The sequence below is a fragment of the Gadus chalcogrammus genome, chromosome 1, assembly GCF_026213295.1.
Source record: "Gadus chalcogrammus isolate NIFS_2021 chromosome 1, NIFS_Gcha_1.0, whole genome shotgun sequence".
NCBI lineage: Eukaryota > Metazoa > Chordata > Actinopteri > Gadiformes > Gadidae > Gadus > Gadus chalcogrammus.
In genome coordinates this window covers 27,275,292-27,291,903 of record NC_079412.1, presented here as the reverse complement: position 1 = coordinate 27,291,903, position 16,612 = coordinate 27,275,292, and the positions used below count along the sequence as shown (strand labels likewise).

The window sequence follows — 16,612 nt, the reverse complement described above, 5'->3', positions numbered from 1 at the left end:
TTACATACAACTATTTGCTACTAAATCTAAAAAATAAACTGAATCAGTATTTAACTTCAAACAACCATCATTGGAATTTGATTTGTGGACATGTAGTTGGCCCTCATTGACAGATGATGTCCCTGTTTGCTTGATAAAAACAACGCATGAAATTACTCACTGATGACACATTTCTTTACTGTGAACTAATTATGCAAGCCTACTTGAAAACACAGGAAGTAAAAATCGTCGTGCGCCAAGACTGTTTAACACTTCAGTAACACAATTACATGTTGTTTGTGTTTAATATATCCAAATGAAAACAGTTAGGTGACACGTATCTAGTTAAATATAAGAACACACTGAGGGATTAAACCATTTTCTTTACAACGAGAATACCGAGGAATCTCTGACGTGTACTCTCTTTTTAAATGTTGGTTAACCGACATGGAAACAGGAAGTATGAAGACATTTTTTTTCTTTAGTTCTGTTTTTTCCTTTTCCTGTGTATGCGAGGATATATACATATATATTATATTAAAATAGAGCTGAGAGCTTCTGAAATTATGATGAGCTTGACTGGAAAAAAATCAAGACGTTTGGAAAAATCGATTTAACTTCATAAATCTATATTAGAGCCTTACTAAATGACAGATTAGTTACATCCTACCAAAGGTACTATGATACACTGACTTGCACTTTTATTTTCTTACTGGAAATGTTCTATTGATCAGGGTCGCACTTTGCCATTCCTATTACCCTTGTATTGACCAAACTAACCAAACATAAAACAGACATTAGTTAAGCAACAATTTACGCAACATATATATGCATGCACAATGCATAAAATAGTGTAAGGTGGTGAAGGTTAATCCAATATTTAGCACAAATGTCAGTCAACTCAGTTTTGTTTTGGTGTGGCTATACCTTCTTGAGTTGTACCCCACGTATTTACACTACCTATCTCCCATGCAGAACCCTCCATGGTAGGAGTGTCGTGCCATAGCCTAGTCCCTCGCACGTTGGCTCCAATTCTACTACTTGATCCACAATAACTGTCTCTGATGTGGCTCTCTCAGGGGATGTCCATTTCTCCATTGGACGCCTGCGAAAGGCGTTTCTCGTCTCCGCAGCCCGCCCCGTTGTCCAGGTTCTCCTTGCTCTCCTCATCTTTCCCTTCTGCACGCGGCCGGAGACGCAGCCCTGGGTCCCTCTGGCAGGGCATCGGGAAGGATGAGTAGGAGCTTCCTAGAGATGGTCTCTTCTCTAAAGAGAGATAGGGGACAGGGGAAGCAGTTAGGACAAACTGGAAAGAGAGAGAGAGAGAAGAAGAGAAGAGTCTGTATTTTTTTAAAATACTAGGTCGATAGTGAATAGTGATGACGTGCCTGGCATTTTTGTAACAGAAACTCAGTGCATAGTTAAAGCTATGGAAGGCAATTTGGAGAAACCAGGTTTTTGACAGATTTGAAAGTATAAAACAAAACCTCCAAATCCTCCATTCAGGCTTCCCTCCAAAGCCACTCCCCCAAAACATTTGACTAGCTGTAGGTCTGCTTAGCTTTGTTGAAGACTCTGGTCATGCACAACGGGTGCACCTGGGTAGGTAGATAGACAGGTGAGCCATCCAACCATTATTTGGATTGAATTGAATTATTAGAAGGCATACTATAGGCCGCGTCAGCCACAGATACCAGTTTTATGTTTTTCTTATTTGATTTATTGACTGCGGTCATGGTGCAAAGAGAATTATACAATTGGTACAATTTAAACAAATAAAAAATGCTTCTAAAATAATTTGCCTACCCTGGCTATAAAGGTCCAGTGTGTAGACTTGTGCAGCAAATATCTGTGAGGCAGGTGACTGAATTCCCACCCCCTCACCTCTCTATTTCAAATGGCTACTATGGCCTGTACAGGCCCGTGTTGTGAAGTGCCAGTTGGTACTTCCAAAACACGTCATCACCTACATGCTGTTGCAGTAGAAGAAGTGTCAAGTGATAGAATATATACATATTTTTTTTTACTTATTAAGTCTGAAAATGTAAAATAGTATAGAGTAGCAAAAAATAAAGTGGGTATTAGTTTATGCCAAGTCCATTCAGCTAGATGCCACTGACTTGAAGCACTGCACCTTTAAACGCCACTTAGATAACAAAATCAAGCACAATGTCTGTGAAAGTGGAAAGGAGCTGTTGTTATTAAGCCCCATAGTGGCTTTGTCTTAAAATAATTCCTGATTTTTCAAATTGGTTTATAGGTAAGAAATTCTTATTAAACATCTGCATTTACATTAAAATACAGTAACTTTATAAAATGCACTTCTTAAAAACTATAATACATGCACTGCAATACTACACTTTGAAAAGGCTGTTTTTTTTTAGTGGCCATTAAAAAATAATCATGGCAATATGAGTACCTATAATGATTCCTGATCATTTGTTGAGCTTAAGAACAGAATGATACCCATACCTCCTGGGCCAATTGGACGCATCAGTCTGTTCATCTGAACATTCCAGTGTTTCACATTGGTGCTGGCTTGGCGAAGCTTCCTCTGGGCAGCCTATCAGGAAGAAATCAGCAAACCAGTCAACCAATGTCAATACTGTGCTATATACTGTATATATATATATATATATATATATATATATATATATATATATATATATATATATATATATATTTATATATATATATATACAGCGTTTCCCACAGGATTTTTGGAGACTATGGTGGAGGCCTCGCGATCTTCTTGGGGGGTCCCCCCTGGGAGAAAAATTTGAATAGATTTCATTTAAATGCATCAATCTGGTGAATTTTGAGAACCACAATATGACATATCAATTACTGACAAATGACTTACAAACTGCTGGTACTGATATGATTGTTGATGACAAAATGTAAAGGGTCATACTAAATGGGGTTGAGGATTTTTTCAGAAAGCATTTAAGAAAAGATGAAAACAAAAATAACAACACAATGCTGGGCGTTTATACTATTAGTTTATTATTATTATAATTATTAATAATAACCAAACATCTCTCAGCCCCCCTCCCCCACCACACACAAAGTCTTAGGGCCTCTTGAGAAGTGCAAAACGGAAGTAGCTTTGTGGGCTTTGGCGCTTTTGCTATTACACCGGCGGAAAAATGACTCTTACGCCTGACGCAAAGCTGAAATGGATTGGTCTGAATACCAGTAGGCGTACTTTGGGCGTAACATGCAATACACCAATGAGAGTACCATCTCCCATCCCCTTTAAGAGCCATGATCGCATTTGAAACTGACAAGTTGATATTTTTCAGTCTCCCCTGAGACAGATGCATGACCACATGAATTTCAAAATTTAAATGGCTCAGTTTATGTCCAAATAATATGGCCTAGCTCACACATGGAATATCGTTTTCTTCTACAACTTCAGATGAATGATTAGATTAATGATATGCTGCAAAACATTAAAATAAATTGTTTGTTACCAGTATTGTATACATTATCGTTATCGACTTGTGTTCCTAATATGCATTTATCCCCCCTTAATATACATTGCCATGTACTGTATTATGCGTTAGCCTACGTGGTTAGTTTGCGTGTGTTTAAACAGACACATGCGCGCCAAGCATTACTCATTCATTCTTTTAAACATTCACTCGCGGTAAAACTACGTTTCCTCAGGATCAAATACTGATCATTCCTAAAAGTTATGAGCTTGTACACGATGTCTGTGTCAAGAAAATATGTGTTTGCTGTACAGTGTTTGCAGATGCATTGGTTTAAAAGTACAACCTATTACCACTGTATCAGCTGTTCTTTCCCAAATAATTTAACCAACATTATCGTTTACCCTAAAACAGGCTTTTGCTTTGGAAGGCTGGGATATACCTTGCTCGAGTTTGTTATTGTTATTATTATTATTATTATTATTATTATTATTTAAACGCCTACTACAGTGTACATTCAAGGAGCCCCTATGAAAAAATGGCTAATTGTTTGCATGTTTCTGCTGTCTATAGCCTACATGTGTGTAAGCTTATGTTACAGTTCCAACCTAGGCATGTCAAAATACCAGTCAGTGGCGCAATTGCAAAATCGATCTGCAAAATAGCCCCATGTATCATTTGCGCCGGAACACGCCACTGCTTTTCGCCGACGTGCCTCTCAGAGCTTAAGTGTAGCGGCGCAATTTGCTGCGGGGGAAAATCAGCTTTGCGCCAGGTGCAAAATAGCAACGATACATGCCTTGATGTAGAAAGTCAATTGTGCTGGGTGCAAGATAGGGCCCTTACAAACACAGCTGCCCTTAATACAGACTGCTGGGTTTAACTCAAACCAAGTAACACAGATATGTTGAGTTTGTCTTTTTATAATTATTTTTTTATTGAAACTATGGCGGCCGAAAATAGAATATGGCGGTGCGCCATAGTCTCGTCAATGTGTGGGAAACACTGTATATATATATATATAAATATATATAGCTTTTAATAATAAATAACTGTTAACGCTAAGTGCAGCTAGAAAAAAAAAACGACTTAAACACATTTTCAACATTACGTGTTTTGAATCTTTGGTGGAAGCGATTAAAAATATAAATAAAAAAATTAATGAACTCAATATTTGTGACCTGTAATATTATATATATATTTCCATTTATTTATTAATTTCATCTGGCTAAAATTGTGTAAGAAAATATAGCTATTGTCCCCCTGTCAATTCAGTTTCTCGAAAATCTTACATTTGAATTGATTAAACATATCCACTGTCTTAGACATCACGTCATGTTGTTTATTAATCATCTTACCACCACGTCCTGGTCGACCCGGTAGCGATTGGCGCGGACTGTCTCCAGCTGCCTCTGGGCCTCGTCCAGCGCGCGAGACTTTGTCTCCATCTCCTGCTTAAGCTCCTGCTTCTCCCGCTGGGTCTTCACGATGTACTCTTCCTGCTCCTCCTGCAGGGCCATCAGAGCCTTCATCTTATCCTCTTCCTCGGCCAACAGCCTGGAAGCAGGATGAATATTGTGACAGATTTAAAGGTTTAGACTCTTCTGTATTTATTGCATTTTTTGCTTTTTAATTGACCATTGTCCAGATAAAAAGGCCTGAAGAAACAATGTAACAATGTAATTGAATCAAAACCTATGTACAATGCGTAATCGAAACCAGAATTGCAACACAAATAAATGAGGTGTGACTGCAAGGCACCTGATAACTTCCCATGTTAACTGTACTGTACTTCCTCAGCAACCAAACGGGATCTTCGTCAGTCCAGAGGAGCTCCACTGCATAACATTATCAATGCCACCAGAAAATGAAGCAAAGCCCCAAACAAATTCCCACAAGGCTTTCCATACCACAGTCCCATTTGTACATCTCAAAACGGTGTATTCCTGTCATAGACAGATCATTTGTGTGCGTCAATGTGACAGCATATTAGTTGCTGGGTTTACCCGGTTTGGGCATAGCGGAAGGCCTCCTCATCCATCCTGGCTTTTATCTCAAGCTGCAAGGCCTCCTTCAGGTGTTTCTGCATCTCCTCCAGCTCGTGGATCCTCTTCTTCTGCCTCTCTGCCTCCTCCTCTTTCAGAACCATCTCTGCCTGCATGCTGGCCCGTGCCTTCAATCAGACCAACCGCGAATCAGTCCACAGACTGTTTACAAAAGCATTCAGTAAGACGTGTAATGTCGTGAACACTGTAGAGCTCTACATCTTAAATCCTTTCAAAGTAGATGGGTGGTTAATTCATTGATTATTCAAATATTCATATGCTTGGACTATTTGTCTGTCATCACGTTTCCTTTTTTTTTAACCCACACTTGCTGATTCAATCCTTCCACCAACATAAACAATCACCTCTCTGGTCGAACTAGTTGACCTCCTCCCTCTTCCAGTTCCACCAGACATGTGCCCTTTCACAGCAGATGCCCCCTCCCCTCCGGAGTCCCGCCCCCCCCGCCCCGCCTCACCTCCTCCGCCTCCCGGAGCTGGATCTCCAGGGTCCGGTGGAGCTGCTCGTGCTGCTCCCGCCTCTTCTGCTCGTCCTGCTCCTGGAGCACCTGGGCCTGCTTCTGCGCCTCCCTGAGGACCTCCAGCTCAGCCAGCTTGTGCTCCCTCTCCTCCTGCAGGGCCCGCAGCCTCTGCAGCTCCTCCTCTTTGTCCAGTCGCCTTTTTTCGCGCTGTTCCCGCTGCTCCCTGCGTTTCAGCTTCAGGTCCTTGTGGAGGGAGGTCTTCCCCTCCACGTACAGACGGATGGCTGTCTGAATGGCTACCGAAAGGAGAGGAATGAAGAGGAAAGGTTTGATGGCTTTCATAGAGGGAAAATCTCTTTAGACAGATAGCTGTTTGAATAAGAAGAGATTTGATGAGAGGAGAGTAGATGAGAAATTACAAGAGCAGAGATGTGAGAGAGAAAATATAGGATTTCTATGAGTAGATTAGGTCACTGACCGGTGGTCCATTCTTGTCTCTGCTTGGTGTCTGAGGCGCTCATCTCATAAGTCTTTGAAAGAGTTTTAAGACAGAACATACACCTCTTCCCATCTCGATCCGGCAATACCTACATAGAAAAAAAAAGTTTACTTAAATGTATCTCATTTTACTCAAACGATTAAACTAAATGTAGTCCTTTGTAATAATAAGTAATTACTGCTTAAAAAAGGAAAACCAAACGAAATATTCCTATCAGATGATAACACATCCGGTCAAGCATGTTCTTCTTGTCAGAGCATCTGTCTCAGCTGTCCCACCTCCACACAGCAGTTCCCATCCAGAGTGATATTGCCATGGCATTCCTTCCGGTCTTCTCCAGAGTAGTAGGCCAGGCTGCTTGGTCTCAGAGTGAACCATCTCTCCTTCCAGTTTCTTCTCAGCTGGCCCTTCTTCCACAGGTAGCCCTGGGGGCACCCGACCCAGTCAACCACAGATAAGCAATGGCGCCAAACATGGGAACTCAAAGGAGATGAAGGGAGTTTCTTACCTCCTTGAGCACGTCCCCGACTATTTCTCTGTATATCTCCTCGATAGCCATGCTGGTTATGTCCTTATCCATCCCTCTGGTTATCTTTCCAGAGTTCATCATCTCCAGAAAACCCCAAACACTGAAGCCATTCCGTTGCACTACATCTTGGGAAGTGAAGTCCTCTAGTTCAACACAGTTCAACTCTATGCTCATGGCCATGCATACTTTCTTAAGGAGGTACTCCACCTGATAGAAGGGGAAGTTGATGTCTTAGTCAACGCAGCTTTGGAGGAGAAACAATCTGAGCATTACAAATAGAACAGACAAAACATTTTGCACAAGAAGCCCAACTATTGAATCAAATTACTTATTGTGATCTAAGCATTATGGTGTTGTATTTAAGCAGCTACAGAGAGGTCTTACAAAAAGGGTGGCTATCAGTTTCATCTTGCGATAGTGTGACTACAGGAAACCAGAAAGCGTGCTGCAAGTTACACAAAAAGAAAAACCACACTGCATAACGAGGGCAGAGCGTTTCATAATGTCACCATGCAACTCTCATGGGCTTTTTGAAAAGCTAGCCATATGGAAACCTTCTACCTCCAAAAGATCCATACAGTATGCAGGGACATATACAATATCAATCAGCATTCAATTAGAAAGGCATCAGAATATTAATTATCAGCAACTAGTAAAATCTGTGTTCTGATTATGGGTTGTCCATGATCAACGCTCAAGCTGAATACCTCATCAGGGACCATCACCAAAGGGTATTTATCCTCCGAGAGAAAATTGAAAAGACACCAGAGCCGAAAAGCATCTTTCTCCGGGAGCACAGTCGTGGTGCTCCTGTCTGGCCGGTAGTTTTTCTTCGCTGTGAGGGTCCAACACAGCTCATCAACGTTCTCTTTGTTGAATGCCCCCTCTTCCACCTTGAGACACATATTCACATAGGATCATGTTAGTAGCCACACCACGATCATCATGTCAAAATGTAGAGGGACCGAGCTGTATCGAGACGCGTCCATACCTTGTCGAGGATATATTTGGTGAGGTAAGGCATGTAGCCCTGGCTGGACACAGGGCCATCATCATCATCCCTGAAGTGCTCCTCCAAAGCTACTGGGTCGTGGGGGATGGACAAGACTGTGCACAGGTTATGGGACAGCACCTGGGAAATACATCACTCAACGTGTCAACACATAGAATGTATGTGTTTATGTGTGTATATATATTGGTACGTGTTGGGTAAATACCTCTTATGGCAGTTACACAAGTTATGTGTTGGCTATGAAGAATATCAGTCAGCATTGTCAAGGCATTAAAGCAGGGGTAGGCAATTTGGATAAAACAGCCAGAGTAAGCAAGATAAAAATAGAGTATAAAACTGAAAACGTATGGCAATAGGTTTGCTTAGTTTTGTGGAAGACTCACAGAAAGAGCGAGTGATAAACCATCCATCATTTAATTTGGCTGAAAGAAGTGGTTGGTTAGGCTTATTACAGACGAGACATAGCCATAGAAAGCTGAGAGAAGAGAGAATTTCAACAAATATATTAAAAAATGCTGCTTAAATAATTTCCTTCCTTTCCTTTAACCAATATCACTTTCTCATTATTTCCTCAGAACCTTTTGAAATATTTATGATCAACCTTTACAAGGAACTGAAACATAAATTATGTTTTCTGGACATGTCCTGACTTCAGGAAATAATTTGCAAAAGCACGAAAGCTTTTTATTTTGAATAAATTGCGAATAATTTGCAATAAATATCAACCAATGCTTTAATCTTGTTGTATTGATGTATTATTTAGTCTAAAATCAGGCTTATACATTGAAAATAAATGATTGCTCAATCATTTAAATTTGTTAAGAAGTTACAGTCTGAGGAGGCATCTAGTTTTTCAGACTCACAGCCTCCATGTTTTGAAACTCAACCACATCCTGTCAAGTGTCTCAGACATATCTGATTGATCCAAGACTGCTGCATGTAACAGGCCATTCGATATTTCTGAGAAAATTAGGTTTCGATGGCCCCTGAGCCTAAAAAGACATAGCAGCCGGCTGCTTGCTTGCATGCGTTCGAGGGATAAGCTGAGTCACAGGGCTCTGTTTTGAACAACAGTACCAGAGAATGGCTGAGACGGCTGAATGTACCCCCACCAGAGTGACATCACTACGAAGTCAACAGAACAGCGGTTTCTTTCACCGATGGACGTCGTGTCCACATGTTCTAAACCTGCCAGTCTGCTCCTTCCTGGTACTTTTTCACACTGCCTAGTGTGACGTACATGCTGTGGTCGATGGGAAGATCTCTGGCCGTGCCAGAGTACTGATTGCTCGGCCTGACGCTGTTACATCATGTATAGGCACCACTCTTGAGATGAGGGCTCCCATTCATATACAGGCTGAAAACAATCTGTGGCTCTCCCACTCTTAGTATTCGTGAGACAGAGATGTTTATTGTATGTCCCTTCTTTTTGGGCAGAGGCCATTTCACTCGACACTACGAACAAATTGTCAGCAAAATCATTGTTTAAGAGCTGAGTGCCCTAAAAGTTCTGTTTACACTAATTCGATATGCTAAGTAGACTACTTTCCTCAAGCAGTATGGTATGTATTACAATAATAATTTGCTAGACTACGTTCCTTTGGATAAAGTTCACATCCACCCTCCTTACAGCAAGAACCACATGTTGATACAAGGTTAGAAACTGGACTCTCAGGGCCTACAATAATAGTGTACCTATGATCTTATTTAATTTGAGTTAAAGTCCTCACCTTGAGCTGAGACTTTGACACCTTACCACTCTTCTCCAGGTCCAGAGCAGTGAAACCATACCAAATAGACTTGAGAAGCTCTGCGCGAAGCTCCATGACTGCAGCAATATCACTCTGTTGTTCACTCCTTTCACACTTTTTTCTTCCCTCTACTCTCGTTATTTGCGGTGACAGCCACCCCCACTAGGTGTAACAGAGACCTCCATCTGTACCAGTTTATTCTCAGCGCCCTCTCCTGGTATTCAACTGTTACTTTCATGACGTGTGTCTGCACAACCAGCGCAACAAGTACCCACGGACGGTCGTACCAGGCCTACTTGTTATTTGAAATAACAGTCCACTGTCGCTCTTTATTTGACAAGATAACTGCATTATTTTAAATCGTTTTCTTTAACTCCACAATGGTGGGCATTGCAGATCGTGAGGGAATAGGGCTACAAAGATCTACAAATGTACCGTTATCCAACGCTTTGTTGCTAACTGTGTTATCTTGATTTAATTAGTTGGCTATTCATTTACATGAATTTGTTTGTTGGCATTTATTTTGCAATATCTGATAAACTATCCAGCTTCAGCGGAGGACTTTGTAAACTGCTTAGGCTTTTTTTTTTTTTTTTGGGCTGCGGAGGAAGAAGTTGTAGCATTGCTGCGTTTGCTTCTATAATCTTTGCTTTTATAATGTCCATGTTTTGCTTGCATATTCTGTGCAACAATGTCGCAAGGTGATGAACGTCTCTCTAGTGTATTTTTTTTTAGTAGCTATTAAAATAATATACCGACGGCAGTCAACCATGCAAGGCGACAGCCAGCTCGTCAGGAGCAGTTAGGTTTTGCTCATCAACACTCACTAATCAACACGCTAATATACCACCGCTATGAAACAATCAGATAGCTTGGTTAGAACTACCCGTTTTATAAATATCTCTATATTTATGTATCGCAAAATACCATATGTGTATTTCTATTTTACAAAACAGCAATATTTTGCAACACAGTGTTAAAAACAGCAACTGCGGCAAACAAATCACGTGGTAAAACATTCTGGATTCGTTACCATGGAAATGTTTACTCGAATCGTTGTCTCATTGGTCAGAAAAACCAAACAGCTAGCACAGCTCACTGATTGGTTCCTTTAATATCCAGTGAAGACCAATACAAAAACGCGCTTTTTTCAAACTACTCAAAGTCCAGGAAGTTGACAGGTCCGTGGTGCAAAGAACCAAACGAGACCTTTAAATCAACGCAAAGACAAACGAAGGAGCCTTTACGTGGGACTTATTTCAATCGGGAAAAGGGCAAGGACATACTAAAGAACGGTACACCCCCCTTACATCTGGAAAGTATGTATTTGTGTTTAAAAGTAACTTAACATCGCATCTTACTTTTCTCCTGCCTCCACTTGTGCTACCAGTGTTGTGCATTGTAACTGTTATCCCATTTGCCCCTACACAACGGACGCCAGTGTTGTTTTAGCATCAATGGGCTTCAATTCCAAGCTTGGTTTTCACGTTAAGGAAATGTATCAGGGGCTGTGCTTGTCTTTGGCTAACCATAAAATGTGTCTTCGTTTTGGATATTTGAGTTTGCATGCAGCGTACCCCGATATAACGGCCTTTCAATAAGATACTATCGGGCTAGGTGCTAGCTCTACCTCTGCATTCCTAATAGCTCTAGCTCTGCATTCAGATTAATTTTCTTTTGTATGCCATTACTTGTAGTGTTGGCAAGTTTTCCAGTTAGTATATGACCAATGCATTTACTGTTTGTTTATTCGAACAAAAGCTCACGTATGTGTTGCATTTTGTTTAATTAATGTCTCATACTACCTTTGCATTCTTTCAACAGCCAACGTATGATTCCCGCTCCTAAAGTCATTATGGACCCAATATTAGTACTGGGTCAGCAAAGTCAAAACAAAATCCAAAGTGACTACACCAGGTATGATGGCCCCTTTGTGTAAAACAACTGGTGAACAGTCATAATGTAAATAGTTTGGCCTGAAATCCATCAATATATGTATTTTCTCTCTACATAGGTTGAAGAATGAAGAAAATCGGATCCCTGGAGACTCCAGGCCTTCTAAAAATCCAACTGTGCCTCAGTTCCTTAAGAAAGATGTTGAGAACAAGACCCCAGGGAGCACTGGGAATGGCCAAAAGACGACTGTTAAACCGGGCTCAAGCAGACTTCCAGTCCTTGCAAAGTCCCTCAATCTTCAGATCTCAAAGGAATTTGCACAATTCCACAAGAGTTGGGAGGATAAACCTTTGGCTGTAAGTGCATCTTGTCCTTCTGCTTATTAACCCAAATGTTTTATTAAGACAAGCACTTTTTTTAAATGTCTGTTTCCCTCTGATATTTTCTTCATAGGGAAAAACCAAGTCTAAACAGCCATGCACCAAGCCCATGCCTTTCAATTTCTCTCAGCCGAGGAGCAAAGGAACGGCACCCCAAAACCAAAGAGTTCTCAGGACATTAACACCAAGGGTTGGCAGTGATGAAAATACATTAAACTCTAGGTATTCAAAGGGGAACAATGTGAATGGAAAAACTCCAAGGAAAGAGGTTGGTGTAGACTTTGCATCGCAGCTCTCTATCGCACAAAAACTGGCTACAAGAAAACCAGAGTCATCTGTTATTCAAGCTCTAAATAGAGATTTGACGGAAAGAATGGAGACACTTAAAGGAACTGGGCCTTCAAGTGCTGTGTCCTCGGCGTCTCATGCTATTAAACCAATGACTTCATCGAAGGTGTCCGTTCAACCGGATGCTAAAACTATGCATCAGTACAACATCGCGGCCTCGGCCCAGGTGTCCGCAAGCCAAGCGAGTACAGAGGCTTGTCTGAATAATCTGGATCTGCTGAGTATAAAAGACCCTTACAAAAAGCGGACTTTGCAGGCTGCTGTTGCTGCTAGTTCTTCTAGTGGTTCAGATGGTATGTACGGTCAATCTTTCCCTCGCATCTTGTTTTCATGAGAACGAGAGCAATTTTTGAAAAATCTTTATTTTTGTTTCTTAGGTAAGGAAGAGGTCTTCAACCTTGACCATGCAGCCCTGCTCAGTATCCTGCGTAACGAAGGGGTCGGGGCAAAGCATGTGGGCGTTGCAACCCCAGAGTCCACGAAGCCCTGTAACTATCAAGTACGTCTTATTTGGACTAGCTTTCTATTGTTTACCTGGTATTAATGAAAGCTTGGCATATTTTACTGGTGAGGATTGACAGTGTGACAGCCCTCTGGCACCTCCTGATTGCCAGTATTCCAGGAGGTGATCATTGTAATGGCTAACACCCATGCTGGCTGAGCTACATAAGCTGTAGGAGTCATCCACTTGCTCTCTCTCCTCCTTGACATATGGTTTGCTTAGATTGTTGGGTTAGCTTTGCACATACACCACATTCTATTATTATTGTTAAACTTAAAGCCATGTGTGGGCTCCTCTTTGTCATTCCCTTGAGCCGGACTGTGACAACAGTGTTCAGGCAACCATTTTGTGGTTTAAATAATATTCTGTGCATGAAAAGCAGTTCCGAACACAAGCAGTTTATTTGGATGTCATCTTTTTTTCCAGCGGATATCTGTCATGAAGAGCCACGCAAAGGCTGGAGCCACCCCAGGTTGGCAGAAAAAGATAGTATTATGTTTTCATTCATCACAGCTACTTCAAACTAGTTAAACTTTAAAACTCTATGGTAATGATACAGGGTAAATAGTTGAGCCACTACATTTAATTACTAATAGTTGTTTTACTATTCTTTGTTTTACTAATATTATGATTATTAATTTTCTTTATATTTTTGTTACAAATTGTGGTGTTTCCTAACAGCCTGTAATCCCAACAGCTTCTTAAGAATTGTTTGGTGTACAGCAAATCTCAGGGATGCTAGCAATGATTTAATTGATTTCTGCGTTGCATAATCGGTGTTTATTCTTTTACCCTAGTAGGACCAATGAGAGTGGCCGTGCACTCTCTGGACCCTGCAGCCATGCGAAGCACCATGCATCGGGAGGGGGTGAAGGCCGGGGGAGCCCTGGAGAAAACCCCCAGCAGGACAGCCTGTCAAACAGGCAGGGAAACCTCCATCAACACAGTAAGTCAGTGCCTGAGCATGTTGTCCCTGATGTGATGTGATATGAATTTAACGAGGTCTTTATTCACATCCCAGGCTAGGAGAGTACCTGTGACCAGTCGTCGGGGAGAGTCAGGTATAAATATAAAAAGATGTATGTTTTGTCAGCGGCAGGTTGGACCGCTGTTGTCGTTGTTTTCTGAAACCAGTTTGCTTCCTCTCTTGTGATTGCATGAAAACATGGCTTCTTGTGTTATTTTGAAATCATCTCTGGACATGCCACACGCAGGAACCCCCGCCATGAAGGGGACCCCCCAGAGAGTGCCAAACACCAGGAACCAGCCCATGTCTGCCATGGCCAGTGTGCATGTATGTCTGCAGGTTCTGCCCATGTGTTCCTAGCCCTGGCTCCCTTTGCAGCAGACCCTTCTCCCTAACTGTGTGTGTGTGTGTGTGTGTGTGTGTGTGTGTGTGTGTGTGTGTGTGTGTGTGTGTGTGTGTGTGTGTGTGTGTGTGTGTGTGTGTGTGTGTGTGTGTGTGTGTGTGTGTTGGTTTCTATACATTTAGAAAAAGATTTTTTCGGCACGCCCAGTGTCACACAATCTCCCGGCCTGCCCTTCAGAGCCGCAGCATGAGGTGAGCAGCGGAAAGGAATTAAAGAAACGCTTGTTAACGCCAATCAACTGCTATTGTAGCTGCATGATGAGTTACATATATGACGTATTTCTGGATTACGCCACAGATCCATCAATAGGATGCTGGTACGGATGAACATTGAGACGATTGTTCTTTTATCGACAGGATGTGGTCCAAAGACTTTTTGAAGATCAGGACGACGAGGAAAACATGGCCATTTCTGACAGAGGACAGGAGTCGCACGTGGATCAACTCGCTGACCTAGCCTCCACTGTGAGCCATCCCCACCCAACGCACACACCCAACACACAGACCCGACGCACAAACCCGAAGCACAAAGGGACATCCAATTCCACATTTGATCTTTATGTTTTGTTTTATATTCCTGAACCGACCTCTATGCGGACTAGAAGGCTGGGGTCCGCTGGGCTGACAGAGGCCACCGGGCTGAGGGGGAGCAGCAGGAGGAGAAGAAGGGCGGTGCGGGGCAGGGGCCCTTTCTCCAGGAGCCCCACAGGGAATCGGTCATCTTCTTCTCGACGGGGAAGAAGCTTCTCCGGGCCCCTCGCGTCGAGAAGCCGGAGGGCCCCGTTCAGTCGGGCCCCGTTCAGTCGGTGCCAGAGAGGGAGGTCTCGGACGCCCAGAGAGCGACGGCCCCGGGACCCGTCGGCGCACGGCCCGAGTTCGACATTCCCGCCCTGGGAAAGCACTTTGCTTCCAGTCTCCAGCGAGGTGTGTGTGTGTGTGTGTGTGTGTGTGTGTGTGTGTGTGTGTGTGTGTGTGTGTGTGTGTGTGTGTGTGTGTGTGTGTGTGTGTGTGTGTGTGTGTGTGTGTGTGTGTGTGTGTGTGTGTGTGTGTGTGTGTGTGTGTGTGTGTGTGTGTGTTAATACAACCACTACATATCGTAATCATTACTTATTTATTTTTTTTCGGATTTTGCTCTGCAGTCCTTAAGAAACTTAAGTTTTTCCACTGCCGCCCCATGTGGTTTTAAATATCCACTCTGCGTTTGCCTCTTCAGACTTCCTGATCCGAACGACCTGTGCAGCCGCGAGCCCCGCCGTAGCCTTGCTGCTCAAGCGCCGGCTCCTATTGGACGAGCTTCGCCTGGATGAGGAAGTGGCCAGCTACATCGGCTGCTCGGCCCCTGACACCCAGTCCTACCAGCAGCCCAGACCCCGCTGTGGAAACCCCCTGGCCGCCTTCATGCACTTCCAGGACTCGACCGTGAGCTCCACATCTTCTTTTCCCAACATGCTAATCAATTGCACGTCGTTATCGTTATCGTTATTTTGATCATAACCCTAGTAATTATTCTGATTGATTTAATTCTAATGACAGTTAACGGCACATTTCATTAAAGAAGATGCTCAAATGTAATAACGTTTCATAGAAAATATCAAATTAAATGCTCACACAAAATATCCTATGTGGACCATATTGTTTAAACTTGTTTTGATTTTGTCTTTCAGACTTTTGTGCCTGTGGGATGTGAAGGCTCCCCTGGTTCTGCCTCTCCGTCAAGGGAGAGATGATTCTTTACACTAGCAGTCTTTCCTACTGTCTTATGCTTGTCAAACACTGTAGTAGCATACGCATTATGTAGGAACCATGCAACAATGCATTTTCCTCTATTTATATTCATCCATCACAGTATACATCCAACATCTGTGCCTAAAAGTGTTAAATAATGTAGTTATTAATTTTTTGACGTGTTGTTGACAATATTGTATTTGTAGACTTGTATTTGTTTTTTTATAATTTGAAGTATTTTCTGTATTATGCATTATGCTTTATATTGTGAAATTTATGTGTGTGGACCTTAAATAACGTCTATATGTAAATTGTTTAATGTTTGTATAAATTGGCTGTTTTCAGATCCTTGTGTTTTTTTTTACAGAAGCCTATTGGATAAGTTTGTACGTGGTATGTTGACACTGACATGAAAGTGATGCTTAAACTAGGGGGAGTGTATTTATAGGTATTTTGGTCAAGGTCCAAAATAAATATATTTAAAAAAACCAATGACTTTGATATAGATTCTAGCCTAGCTCAATTCACACTGTAGCAATATTAAAGAGTGAAAGTAAGAATAGTGTTTTCTGCACATTATTTATGTTCAGATTCTGTTCCAGTTTTGTTTTTTCCTTGTTCTGAAACCGTCCAATCCAGGTGGTCAGACACGACTCATG

The 16,612-nt window shown here is 42.0% G+C and overlaps 2 protein-coding genes across 5 annotated transcripts; one reads left to right on the top strand and one right to left on the bottom strand.

Moving 5' to 3' along the window:
- Positions 1 to 111: 111 nt before the first annotated feature.
- LOC130389501 (differentially expressed in FDCP 6 homolog) lies at positions 112 to 9,856 on the bottom strand. The gene is made up of 11 exons (XM_056599316.1): positions 9,713 to 9,856; positions 7,962 to 8,102; positions 7,678 to 7,863; positions 6,950 to 7,177; positions 6,720 to 6,866; positions 6,421 to 6,529; positions 5,940 to 6,238; positions 5,423 to 5,589; positions 4,775 to 4,973; positions 2,452 to 2,542; positions 112 to 1,245 (listed from the first exon to the last, which is right to left on the bottom strand). Exons 1-11 carry the CDS (start codon positions 9,806 to 9,808, stop codon positions 1,055 to 1,057), a joined length of 1,854 nt encoding a protein of 617 aa, XP_056455291.1. The 5' UTR covers positions 9,809 to 9,856; the 3' UTR covers positions 112 to 1,054.
- Positions 9,857 to 10,874: 1,018 nt separating this feature from the next.
- troap (trophinin associated protein) lies at positions 10,875 to 16,503 on the top strand. 4 transcript variants are annotated; one of them, XM_056599305.1, is made up of 14 exons: positions 10,875 to 11,052; positions 11,558 to 11,650; positions 11,748 to 11,985; positions 12,083 to 12,650; positions 12,735 to 12,856; positions 13,286 to 13,331; positions 13,657 to 13,805; positions 13,881 to 13,920; positions 14,074 to 14,153; positions 14,352 to 14,420; positions 14,586 to 14,693; positions 14,831 to 15,152; positions 15,442 to 15,647; positions 15,893 to 16,503. In XM_056599305.1, the coding sequence occupies exons 2-14, from the start codon at positions 11,565 to 11,567 to the stop codon at positions 15,953 to 15,955; spliced, it is 2,097 nt and encodes a 698-aa protein (XP_056455280.1). In that variant the 5' UTR covers positions 10,875 to 11,052; positions 11,558 to 11,564; the 3' UTR covers positions 15,956 to 16,503. The 4 variants fall into 4 exon arrangements, with proteins under 4 accessions (XP_056455280.1, XP_056455272.1, XP_056455264.1 ...); XM_056599297.1 differs by having other exon boundaries at positions 10,893 to 11,028; positions 15,893 to 16,492; XM_056599289.1 differs by having other exon boundaries at positions 10,893 to 11,052; positions 13,660 to 13,805; positions 15,893 to 16,492.
- Positions 16,504 to 16,612: the final 109 nt, after the last annotated feature.